The following is a 13569-nucleotide window of genomic DNA, read 5'->3' as shown; positions in this document are numbered from 1 at the left end:
AAACGGCACGGTTTATTTGTTTGTTTGTTTGATTGATTGATTTGATTGAACAAAATAAAAACTCAAAAAAGCTACTGTACTAAGTAAAAAAACGAGGTAGGAAGATTTGTTATCAAGATGTTAAATTGTCCAGTGGTTCAAATGGAATAATCATCTTTCTGCCTCAGTTTTTTTGTCTGTGCCTGTGTAATCCTGGGTTAAATTGTATGTTGTATACATGCTGCTTTGGTGCTAAAAGTGTTGAATGAATGAAGAATGTCTAAGGAATCAAAAACACAATGGTTTATTGTTTTCTTAGTTTGTTACTAATTTTAGAATACTCATTGTATGGCATGGAAGTATAAAAATAATAATATTTGAAATACATGAAAAGGTGCAAATAAACTTTTATTGCATTTTCTTGATAAATTGTGTTGGTTTGTGATTTCTTCTTAATCACAATTACATTTTAAATAAAGGATTAAACTAGAGAAACGATGTACCGTAGTTTATGGATGGGCAAACAAATGAAATATAGATGAATAGTATATAATAGTATAATAAAAACAAGTGCCATAACATAATCCCTAAATACAAATAATCTTTATTAGCGGACCCGGGTACAAATACATAAAAAACAAAACAAACAAACAAACAAATGCAAATACTTATTATTGCACTAACTTGTTGCTATTATTTACACAGGAGTAGTAGCAGCAGAGGTGCATCAATTTATGGAAGCACCTGTTTACTGGTACGGTTCTTCGGTCTGCTGGCTGCAGTTATCGGTACAGTATGTTTTGAACCACTTAAGCCTGAATTATACTTCATCATACGGCAGTGTCATGCAACAAAAATAGCTAATCTAGAGAACTTGTAGATTTGGTATTTTCACAGAATTTTCACCTGTAATGACATGCCCAAAATAGGCATAGTTTGCACCCAGTAGAGCAAAAATACCCGCCAGAGGCAAGTCGATGTAAGCAGTTAACCACTTAACCCTGTATACCTAATCCGCTCCTTATTCCCTCTACAAAAAAAAACTCTTCACTGACCCGAAATTCTTGTAGATCGTCTATTTTCACTGAACGTTTGTTTGGCACAAAATAGAAACGCCAGGTTTTAAGTGTTAAATGTAAATTAAAGAGGCATGGATGTTACTGTGGAATTGATTTCCCTACCTCACACTGTAAACAGTAGATTGCCACTGAAAGTATTATGGTGATTAATACTGTCATGTATCCATGTATTAGACCAGAGTTTCACACAGACTACATCCCCTGCCTCCAGCAGAAGTGAGGCTCCATTAGATGAGTTCGCTCTATGGGTAGGTTGATGTCCATAGGCAATAACTACATGCTGGCTGTTTTTAACCAAGACAGCTCCTGCGGCATGACTTGCTGATCCTGGACCAGCGACGACAAAACTGAACTGGTAGACACCTTTCACTGGTGCAGTGAAGAAACCTGGGTTTGGAAAACACATGGATTTAGTTTAGAGATTTACATTGGCTTTTCCTTCCACAGGAACAAAACTGATTGAACAAAAAGATGGAAATATGACATTTCTGTTCCTTTCATCCAGCTATTTTTGTACAGATGAATGGAATCTATTCGATTATGCAAAAATAATTACAATTAGCTTGAATAATTTCAATCAGGTGTTTATAAATGATTGTGACAGGCCTACAGTAAACTGTTTCCATGATGTGTTATCTATTACTGTATGATTCACTGTACCTGTGTTTTGATTATACGCATTGCCAACATTGGTGATGACATGTCTGTAGATCAGCGTAGTGTGAACATTGTAAGGTCCAAGTCGAGATTCCACAAGTGAGGCAGAGAAAGCCACTTGTTTGACTGTGAAACACAAGTGACATGTAATAGGACAACAATTGTCGCAATCCAGTACTAGTCTATTAATACACACAAGTATATTTTTTTGCACATAAGTTTATTTTTCTGCCTTACCTTCATTCTGCTTCTGTAGAAACTGTACCTCATGCTCTGTTGCATTTGTTCTGGTTTCAATGGTTTCAAGGGCAGCTGAGAAATATAACATGGAAAACAAATTCGTAAAATGTTTCAGCAAAATGATTTTGCAAAACTCATCTGTGTCATCTAAAGTGACCGGATTGAATGGGTTTAGAGTGTAGTCAATAGAATTACCTTTCATTTGACTTCCACTGTCCTTCACTGCTCTTAGCTCTTGCTGGGTCTGTTGCAGGTCAACACGCTGCTCTGTCATGTTAGAATGAAACCACGTTTGTAAAATATTCCAACATAAGTGTTTAGATAGTTATGCATACACTGAGGTCAATAGAACTACCTTTAATCAGACTTTCGCTGGCCCCGAGTCTGTCCATCGCTGCTCGTAGCTCCTGCTGGGTGTGTCGTAGTTCAACTCGTTGCTCGGCCATCAGAGCGGTCATCTCTCTCAGCACTGCATGGATGTCAGGCTGACAGGCCTGTTGGGTGAAGGTAGAGGCTGCTGCCTTGTCTCCCTGTGAGCAGTGGTGGAAAGTAACTAAGTAGGCCTACATTTACTCAAGTAGGCTACTGTACTTAAGTACAATATTCAATACTTATAATGGGTTAATGGGTTACTTCTAATCATTTGAAAACTTATAGTTAAGCCAAAAAAAAAAAATCTTCTATCGATTAGTCACCCCATGGAGACTTGAATTCATGGATATTTTTCCGGTACCGGTAGGAGACAAGGAGAATCTTTGTGTCTCCTACCGGAACCGCTGCCAGTCATCAAATTATTGGCTTAGGAATGCGTCAAAATCAAAAAAATATCCATCAATTCAAGTCTCCATGGGGTGACTAATCGATAGAAAAAAAGTAATTTTGGGGGTGAACTATCACTTTAAGTTACAAGTTACTTTGTAGATTTAGATTAAATTACAAAACATACAGTACATTAACCAATCAAACCCTGTTTTATACTACTTCGTCTGTTTGAAAATAGCCAATCTACAATCTCACAAGCTCTGTGAGCTTGAAACATTTGACCTACAAGCTCAGCTAGCTATTCTCGAAAGATTTTGTCCAATTTTGAAAACATTGAAAAAACATCTACACAAGGAGCAGTGTTGGAAAAGTTACTCAAAACCAGTAATATATTACTTACTACATATTACTTGTTTAAAAAGTAATATCTTTACTTTACAGATTACTCCCTGCCAAAAGCAACTAGTTACTTATTACTTTACTTTACTTTTTTTTCTCGCCCCCAGTAATTGCATCCCCAACATTAGCAGTTGTTTTTTTCTCTTTTCTGCAGCCTACATTGTAAAATCTTCATTGTTGATTTAACTCTAAAAAGTGTTCTGTACACATGACATGATGGGTCCATTTGGTTCCATTTGTACACTCATTTGAATTAAATCAACACCAAGACTTTTACTGTGTATGAATTCATAACTTACAGACTAAATGAAAACCATTTGACTATGAATTGAAAACTAAGGACCTCAATGGAAACGAGACCGCAAGGACTTTTTTGGAAGGACCTTTTAGACAAAGTATTTTAAATGTATGTAATGTATTTTTTGCCTAATAAAATATTCAAATTCAAACACCTGGGCTCAAACTGATAATGACTCATCATGAGACACAATCGAGAGAGAGAGAGAGAGAGAGAAAGGGAGAGAGAGAGAGAGAGAGAGAGAGAGAGAGAGAGAATAGCCGACCTACAAGCTTACAGCGCGTCTTCATCGATTAACAAGTCGCTTATAATAAGCAGACATGGCAACACTGTTTGATCCGGTTTAAGGCCCGTCCTTCCGCAGCCGATAATTCACACACAGACAAGTTCGCAACGTTTCCGTATCCGCTCAAGAGTGTAGACGGGTCCTTACACACAAGCTTACATGGAGCGAAAAAGCGAAGCGAAAAAGCGTCTTTTAATTATTCGGAACGAGTTCGAATTTTGCGTATATTCACATATTCGCCGGTGTGTAACCGGACCGGATCAGCAGCCTGCAAAGCAACTCGATTCCATTCCCAACCAGTCTACCATTATATCAATGGACGGGGCACGTGCAGAGGGGGGGGCTTTTGGTGCTTGAGCGCCTGCCCTTTTGCCTCAAATTGCCCTTTTCCCAAAAGACACATTTAAAAATATATATATATATATTTTGCAATTTTTTTATGGCCTGCCCAACATCCGTGGCCCTTATCAAGACGAACATTTGACAAATAATTATAATTTCACTATCATAATTATTATTTATAATTATAATTTAAATGAGCTAGCTGCCATCAGTCAGTTTTAGTCTCACTTTTCACCTGATGCAGTGATGTCAAGTGCCCTCCCAGGGGTCATCAACATGTCCGTACACGGACAAACATGTCCGTGGACCGTGGCCAGACATGTCTATGTCCGAGGCACTTTTTTTTTTTTTTCTAGATATAGCCTATAGGCCTATATTTTTTTCATTATAATGTAGAAACATATAAAAATGCGTTTGAATAACTTTGGTGACTTGTAAAGTAACATGCTCATTACATGAGTCAGTGGCTAAAAACTCAAAGAGTCCCTAAAATCCCAAATAACCCAAAAAGGTCACGCATCCAACAAGCTTTGAACTGAGCAGATTAGACCTTCCGTTCCAGAGATAATGGCCAAAACATCTTGAAAACGGCCACTTTCGCCGGTTTTCGATCGCCGATTTTCGATTTCTTTTTTGGGGGTAATAGAGGGGGTGGGGGGCGAAAAATATCACCTGCCCTAAATGTAAATCCTGGGGACGCCACTGACATGAGTTGCAGGAGATTTTTAGTAGGCCTATTGCACAACCGCTCACAGCATGTTGTGAGCTTGTAGATCAGTAATTTTCTTATCTTTTTAGCCTATAATGACATGCCCAAAATTGGGATGTCAGGGTTAAAGTGGTAGCTATACTTTCAAAAACCTGGAGACTGGGAAGTTATCCACTGTATACTGGCAGGTGGCATTCCTGAGACAGGCATTAAATGTGGCATGGTCCAAGTATATTCCATGTTTGGGATTTCAATAATTGGGTCTTATCAGTACAGAGCTTTAGCACAGTACAGTTTCATCTTACATCGCAGGAGCAAAAGGGCCATACTTGAGGACAGGAAGAGATTAAGTTCTTCCAGCTAAACTAGTTTTTTGTGTGTCAACTTTAAGAGTTGTGGTTTCCATTAAGGTGAACAGGTACTGTACTAGCTATCTTGATGACAAAGTCATGAAGGGCATGGCAGGATTGAAAGGAATGCAGTGTCATAATAGTTTGATGCAAAGGTGCCTAACTTTGAGCAGAGGTGAGGAGGAGGTCTGATGGTGAGGCTCTGGATCAAGGGTTTCCATGGATTATGATTGTGGAGTGTTACTAAGGTTATTATTAGCATTATTGGACTCTTTGAAACGCTTTCTCTCAACTGACATAAATAAACTTTACTTGTCCAGTTCTGCCCTCCTTTGCCTCGGTGCTCCTTCTCAACAGATGACATGCCTTCTGTTTTTGCTCTTTTCCTGCACAATTTTTCACATGTGGTCACTCACATTACCGTTGACTTTAATTGCTTCATTGTCTGGCACACCTCACACACTCTATTAATCCATTGTCTTAAAAAATATAAATACTAGTATCCCACAAGGATTGAACGGATGTTTTGACATTTTCAGGGAATCTTGTTGTCTTGTTGTCCTCATATGATGCAATCATGTACGGGTACAACATACAATACCACAAGTCTCCTGCAACATATTAATGAGAATGTCATCCGGACACTTTATGAGTCACCAACATTATTCAAACATTTTTTTTAAAGATTAATTTGTGTATTTTAGAATGTTTTTACATTATAATGAAACATATGTAGGCTATATATATTTGTATTTAAAAACAAAAAGGAAAAAAAGAGTGCCACGGACATAGACAAGTCTTGCCACGGACATGTTTGTCTATGTACGGATATGTTGATGATCCTGCAAACTTTGGAAGCCAACCTTAGCCAATCAGGATGGAATATGGGAAATCGGACAGATCCGTGTTGATCACGTGACTATAGAGATACTGTGTACCGATTTGCTTAACGTTTGGATAAAATCTGTAGGAGTAATGTGGGTTTTGCACAAATCGGCTTCCTGGTGGCGCTATAACAGGCCCATGTGAAAAATTTGGGGCAGAGGTTCTGAATTGGCATCGAGGGACTGTGTGTGCACAGTTTCGCAGCGAGCAGGCCAACGGTCACACGGACAGGACACACACACGGACGGACACACGGACGGACAGGGGGTAAAACATACTCTCTCGCCATGCGAGAAATACCTAAAAGTTAGCTCACATCTGATCAAAGTTAGGTGCCTTCGCATTAAACTATTGTGACACTGCATTCAATTACAATCCTGGCATGCCCTTCATTAATCACTCATCATGTAGGCCTACATATCTTTTTTGTCTCTCAAGTTTCCTTGTTCCTCGTTGGCATTTTATCCTTGATGTTTCCATGAGAAGCATTTAACATGTCATTATTATGTCTAATAAATCAAAAACCAATCAAGTGTAGCTTGTAGGGTGTGTCTTTTTCCATTGTACATGTGCATGCCTTGGACATTCTCATCAACAGAGAATACCTGATCACCTTAATGGAATCCACTAGCTACCATACCTTGCCAAACCAAAGCTGGTAGAACTTGATCTCCTTCTGTCCTCAAATAACACTGTCTTTTGAAAAGCCAGCAATCTCTATATTAGCTAAGATGTATAATACGCACCCACTCCCCTTTGAAGCTAAGTGGCCCTTTTAAGCTTGAAGCACTGTCTGTACTGATGAGACTCAACTATTATTATCCAAAATAATTTGGATTTAATTTGTTGGTCGTTAAGTGGCTCAGTAGTTAATGCAGACATACATTTTGCATGTCCATGGCAAAAATGAAATATTAATGAAAATGTCCATCACAAGCTGCCATGGTGATGACCCCTGCTCCCACCTCGTTATCCTTGCAGCTGCAAACAACTTTATTTGAGACAGGCAGCAAGCATGTTAAGTTCACTCCCTCATCAATAAATTGTTGCTTTAAGTTTTACACTTCACATTTTGTGCAGATCAGCTATAAAACTTAACGAGAAGTGTTCATTGCATGAGCTTTTGTTAGCTTAGTTTGTACAGAGTCAGGTTAATTGTTTCCCCCTATTTCCAATCAATGTGATAATTAAGTAAACTGGCTCCTGGCTGTAGCTGCAGAATTATTTCTCCCTGGTCTGCTACTGCTGAAGCATGCATGTTACTGCATTAGCTGTTTCTCACCTCAAATGTTTTCAGGTACATATTTTAGTACATTTTGATCTTCACCTGCCTTATCTGTTTTATTTGATCATTAGTATTGAAGAATGAAAATGGGAATGATGGCGAATAGGCTACATAGAGAAATGTTAATTATTTAAATTTGTACATGGTAATGAGAATGAGAATGTATTGCTTATTTTATTGCAATTTGCACTGATGAAAGTCCCACATGGACTGAAGCTGTCAAATGAAATTAGTTACTTTGCCCTCATCTTAAAGTTAACGTGTTGGGCTGTTTGTGGTATGATGCAAGGTTAACAGGATAGCTGGGCTCTAGGGACATCTGGGCACCTTGATGTATAATTGGCTATTTTGTCCAACATGTTAAAAAATTTAATATTTGGAAAATGTTTTAAAGTAAAGTGTACATGATTAGAATATGCTTAAACATTCGGCAATTAAGGTCTAATATTTCTACAATTGCTACAAATTGCTACAAAACCTGTATCCAGTCATTTTTTTGACAATAAGTTAAAATTAAAATTAAGTCTGAAAATGATGTACCATGCATGTTCACATCATGTATACTGTACATTACTTAAGACCATTTTTCAAATATGTATATATTTTTTTATTTTGGACAATATAGCCAATTTTACATGGAGGTGCCCATACAGTATGTCCCTGGTGCCCACCTATCCTGCATCCAACGCAGGAGGCAGAGGAGAGGGTCATGGCAGTAATGACATGGGCCATGTTATTGTGGAACATCTTGCTCCATTAGCATAAGACATCCAGCATACTACATTTCTGGTGTGAAATAGCACGAGGGACACCCACAAAAAGACCACCCCAAAAATCGTCGTGCGCATATGTGCCCTTTCGTGGACATTTTGAGCACCTGCCCCTTCAGCACTCTCTACACAGGATCAAATAAACACACTCAAGCCCAGAGTACCACCAAGGCTCGTGAAAAAAAGTAATAACTTACTTTTGGAAAAAAGTAAAAGTAATATTATTACTCAAAACGTGAAAGTAATTAGTTACTTTACTAGTTACTGGAAAAAAGTAATAATATTACTTTAAGTTACATATTACTTTAGTTACTTTCCAACACTGACAAGGAGTACTGTTTACTTTTGGTACATTTTGATGCCAATACTTTTGTATACTTTTACTCAAGTAACATTTTGATCACAGAACTTTTACTTGTAGGCCAGTATTTCTACATTGTGGTATTGCTAGATTTACTTACCACCACCGCCTGTGTGTCAGAATGAACATCATGGATCCTTCCTGAGCCGTTAACCCCCTTTTGTGGAATGTCATTCAGGCTTACCTCATCTACAGTGTCTCCTCTTGCCTCTGTACATGACAGGCAGCCTAGTAGCAGCAACCCTAGAAATGCAAACATTGTGGCTCCGTATCTGTTGGATGCAGTCTTTCTGAAGGTGGTTTCAGACGGGGAGCGGTTGACGTGCCTTTATGTCAGAAGTCGAGGGGCGGAGAGGCAGGTGGGCGTGGTTCCGTGAAAATCTTGCGCTCGTGCTCGTTTGTGCACACGCCCGCGGTCGGCAAGAGCTGGATAATGGGTGACATGATATAATGAAGGGCATGCCAGGATTTTGATTGAATGCAGTGTCACAATAGTTATTGCGAAGGCACCTAACTTAGATCAGAGGTGAGCTATCTTTTAGGTTGGAGGAGGTCCTAGGCTGTGGATGGAGGGTTACCATGGAATATGATTGTGGAGTGTTATTATAGTTGTTATTGTCATTATTGGACACTTTGAAACTACACACTTTGCCCTCCTTTGCCTTGGTTGCAAATAGCTCCTTCAGGGGTCATCAACATGTCCGTAATTTTTTTTTACCCTAACCCTAAGAAAAATAAAGCCTACTTTTTCATTATAATGTAAAAACATATTCTAAAATACACAATTGAATCTTTAAAAAAAAAATTGAATCATTTTGGTGATAAACTGTTGGATGCTCATTAATATGTTGCAGGAGATTTGTGGTATTGTATGTTGTGATGCAATCAGGACATGATTGTATCATTCTAGGTCAACAAGACAACAAGATTCTCTGAAAATGTGGATTAATGGAGTGTATGAGGATTAATGGAGTGTACGAGGTGTGTCAGACAATGAAAGAATTAAAGTCAACGGTATGTGAGTGACCACAGTGAAAAATGGTGCAGGAAATGAGCAAAAACAGAAGGCATGTCATCTGTTGGGAAAGAGCACCGAGGCAAAGGAGGGCAGAACTGGACCAGTAAAGTTGATTTATGTCAGTTGAGAGAAAGCGTTTTCAAAGTGTCCAATAATACCAATAATAACCATAATAACACTCCACAATCGTAATCCATGGAAACCCTTGATCCACAGCCTCACCATCAGACCTCCTCCTCACCTCTGCTCAAAGTTAGGCATCTTTGCATCAAACTATTGTGACATTGCATTCCTTTCAATCCTGTCATGCCCTTCATTAATCACTCATTGTGTACTGTACATTATCTGTTTTGACGTCTTTGAAGTCATTTTCCATTGTTCCATTTGGCATACCTTCTTCTTTCTCGTCAACATAGTCACTACAGTACCTGTTCACCTTAATGAAAACCACAACTATTAAAGTTGACCCAAAAAAAAAACTAGTTTAGCTGGTAGAACTTAATCTCTTCCTGTCCTCAAGTATGGCCCTTTGCTCCTGCAATGTAAAATGGAAGCGTCTGTACTGATAAGACCCAATTATTGAAATCCCCAAAATATACTTGGACCATGCCACATTTAATGTCTGTCTGACATCTGCCAGTATACAGTGGATAAGTTCCCAGTCTCCAGGTTTTCGAAAGTATAGCTAACCAATTTAACCCTGACATCCCAATTTTGGGCATGTCATTATAGGCTAAAAATAAAAGAAAATTGCTGATCTACAAGCTCACAACATGCTGTGATGTGTTGTGAGCTTGTAGATCGGCTTTCCCCCCAAAATAATTTAAATTGTATTTATTTGATAAGTGGCTCGTTTTAAAATGTGTAGCGCTGTGGAATAGAGTAGACACTAATACTATGGCACTATGACTATATATTTAGGGCTAGGCCTATGTGATTCTGGTATTATTACTGATTACTCATTTTGCATGTCCGTGGCAAAAATAAAATATTGATGGAAATGTCCATCACAAGCTTGCATGGTGATGACCCCTAATCTGAACAGATGACATGCCTTCTGTTTTTGCTCTTTTCCTGCACACATTTTTCATCCCTTGCATGCCATTGACTTTGATTATTTTATTGTCTGACCACACCACATACACTCCATGAATCCGTTGTCTTTAAAAAAGAAAGAGAAAAAAAAGTTTTTTTGACAGCACATTTTGCTATATTTAGAATTGAGGTAGCTATTAGCAATCATTTCTTTTAGCTGTCTTGTTGTCTTCACCTGATGCAATTAAATGGGAGCCTACTAAAAACACACCAAAGTTATTCAAACACATTTTTTATATGTTCTACATTATAATGATATATTATGAATAATATTTTTTCAACAAAAAAAAAAGTGCCACGGACATAGACATGTCCGTGGCATGAAAGATACTCTGATGAAAGTTGAAATACCATTTCTAACGTTTTACTCAAGTATAAAAGCGCAATTCCGCATTTTGATTATGTTTACGGGCACAGGTGTTCAACACCGGTATGCTACACCCACGTCGCTGCGACACCCACGGCCAGGCAAGCGATGGAGGAGCATCGGCAGCAGCGCCACTAGACTCTGGAACAGCTTTTATCCAGCAGTAATAAGACTGTTGAATGAGAACTAAGCCTGTGGACACTGCGCACTGAACCCACTGAACTGTGTTTTTAATGCACAGTTGATCTGATCTATGTTTTAATAGGACTCCCCATTACAGATACATTCTTCCCTTAAGTTATTATGTACATTAGCCACTTTTCTTAAATGCACTTTACTGTACTTTCTATCTATCTTTTAACTGCATTAATGGGCCTGCACAATTAAGAATTTCACCCATATTACTTGTAATGAGATGTGACAACAAAGTTTGATTCTGATTCAACCAAGCATAAATCAGGCACAACTTCAGCCCCAAGCAGGGGTCATCACTATGGCAGCTTGTGATGGACATTTTCATTAATATTTCATTTTTGCCACGGACATGCAAAATAATATTCTTTCACCAAAAACACATTGGCCTAGCCGTAAATGTATACTAATGGACTCCTAATGTGTCATAGGGTCTATTCCAATGTGCTGCACATTTTAAAACAATAGTATGTCTATTAAAGGACGACTTCACTGCTTTTCAACCTATCTTCATATAATAGGTCCTCACTAATACTCATGATAAAATGGCACCATTTTTTTCTACCCGGTCTGTGTCTCAGAAGAGGACTGTGGACAGTTCAGAGTCCCGTCTACCAGTGACATCATCAATGGGGAATCCAAGCTAATAGAAACTGCAGGCTTTCTATTCCTGGAAAGTTGCAATGCAATAAAAGAAGCCATTGTTCTCGTGTTAATAAAAATCTAAATAAAAAATGTGAAATCTTGTTGGGAAAAAAAATCATGCCTAACGATGATGTCACTGGTAGACGGGTTTCTGGACTGTCCACAGCCCTCCTATGAGACACAGACCAAGTAGATTTTTTTTTTACCATTTTATCATGAGTATTAGTGAGGACTAATTATGAAGATAGGTTGAAAAGCGGTGAAGTCGTCCTTTAACTACTGAGCCACTTGACCACCAAAAATAAATCCCAATTATTTTGGATAATAATAATTGAGTCTAATCAGTACAGATAGTGCTTCCATCGCAAAAGGGACACTTAGCTGCAAAGGTGAGTGGGTGCGTATTATACATCGTATGGCTATTATAGAGATTGCTGGCTTTTCAAAGGACAGTGTTACTTGAGTACAGAAGGAGATCAAATCAAGTTCTACCAGCTAAACCAGTTTGGCAAGTGGGTGCACTGAGAAGCAAGGCCTCCCTTCTGAAACACTGGGTCTCCAGAAGCAGTGGGGTCCTCTCATCATGGAGGACACGCTGCTGCACAGGGTGTACAGAAGGCCAGACGGAAGGGGGAAAGTCCATCAGCTGTTACTTCCAGTGGGGTCTGAGGGAGGAGGTGTTCAGCCAGCTACACTGCAATCGGGTGGGAGTGGCTCAGGGGTAGAGTGGCTGGTAGAGCGGATGGATGGAAACCGCGAGGTTCCCAGTTCGATCCCAGGCTCCCCCAGAGTTAGTGTCGAAGTGTCCTTGAGCAACATGCTGAACCCCTAATTGCTCCCGATGAGCAAGTTGGTGACTTGCATCATAGCTATAGAAACCTAGATATCTCATTGGCTTCTGCAGTTCGTTGGAGCAACCGGTATCGCGGCCGCCATTTTAGAGGAGGGAAGCTACCATTCAAAGTGACTACTGGCCAATCACAGCGTGTTGACTACTGGCCAATCACAGCGCGTTGACTACTGCAATCACAGCACGTCTAACTGACTTTTGCTGCGCGGCTGCCTCTTATGAAAAGCCCCGCCCCCACCTGCCTCTGATTGTGACACACGCGGAAGCTTGCCTTCTCTAAAATGGCGCCCGAGATATGAATGCCTCAGAGCCGAAGGAGGCGTCTACCTTTATATGTCTATAATTTGCATGGTTTCCTCCGCCCTCGGTGTGTGAATGTGTGTGTGAATGGGTGAATGTAATGCACAAGCTATGTAAAGCGCTTTGGATAAAAGCGCTATATAAATGCACCATTTAACCATGGTCACCAGGGCTGTGTTCTCCAGCTCTTTAACGGAAACAGAAAATGCATTTTCAGGTCAGGATACCAATTTTATCCAATCAGGAGAGAGAACTCACACAGGATACAGATTAAACAAGTGAAAATGGAAGTGATGACACAAAGCAATGAGCAGACAAAATCATAACTGGTAATGTAATGTAATGTAAGCTGATGAATGGGTACGCTCTCCTGATTGGTTGAAAATGCAACCTATCTGAAAATGTAGGGAGACCCCTGTTACTGAACAAATACACTATAGCAATGATTGCTATCAGGTTTTTTGTAACGTTTTTGTGTGAACCCTGTTCAGACGGATTGATTGATTGGCATGGCATCAGCTAATGGGGATCCTTTTCAAATACGGTAAACAAATAAACAAAATAAACACTCTACAGCAATGATTACTATCAGACTATTGTGCTTTAAACTTTTAACCAAAAATAAACGTTTTGTTTTGACCCCAAAAATATCACTCACCCTACCTTTAATATCAATCACCTACAGAATCAGCAAACTGAT

General features: G+C 39.2%; 1 protein-coding gene across 2 annotated transcripts; it reads right to left on the bottom strand.

The window, feature by feature from the left end:
* Positions 1 to 563: 563 nt before the first annotated feature.
* On the bottom strand, positions 564 to 8688 carry LOC308104841 (uncharacterized protein). Of its 2 annotated transcripts, none has more exons than XM_080455401.1 (6): positions 8587 to 8688; positions 2311 to 2485; positions 2151 to 2222; positions 1953 to 2027; positions 1719 to 1841; positions 564 to 1445 (listed from the first exon to the last, which is right to left on the bottom strand). In XM_080455401.1, the coding sequence occupies exons 1-6, from the start codon at positions 8659 to 8661 to the stop codon at positions 1162 to 1164; spliced, it is 804 nt and encodes a 267-aa protein (XP_080311527.1). In that variant the 5' UTR covers positions 8662 to 8688; the 3' UTR covers positions 564 to 1161. The 2 variants fall into 2 exon arrangements, with proteins under 2 accessions (XP_080311527.1, XP_080311526.1); XM_080455400.1 differs by having other exon boundaries at positions 8503 to 8687.
* Positions 8689 to 13569: the final 4881 nt, after the last annotated feature.

This window comes from Gymnoscopelus braueri, assembly GCF_963280865.1.
Source record: "Gymnoscopelus braueri genome assembly, chromosome: 17".
Taxonomy (NCBI): Eukaryota; Metazoa; Chordata; class Actinopteri; order Myctophiformes; family Myctophidae; genus Gymnoscopelus; species Gymnoscopelus braueri.
The sequence above is the reverse complement of the archived record's forward strand: the minus strand, read 5'-3'. Positions and strand labels throughout refer to the sequence as shown.

Bases quoted from the DNA above. Each gene is read 5' to 3' on its own strand.
- LOC308104841 (XM_080455400.1), bottom strand. From the start codon at position 8,661: ATGTTTGCATTTCTAGGGTTGCTGCTACTAGGCTGCCTGTCATGTACA. The intron at 2,223-2,310 runs GTAGTTCTATTG...CTAACATGACAG, and splicing joins CAGCGAAAGTCTGATTAAAG to AGCAGCGTGTTGACCTGCAA. The intron at 1,446-1,718 runs GTACAGTGAATC...TTCCAAACCCAG, and splicing joins TGCGTATAATCAAAACACAG to GTTTCTTCACTGCACCAGTG.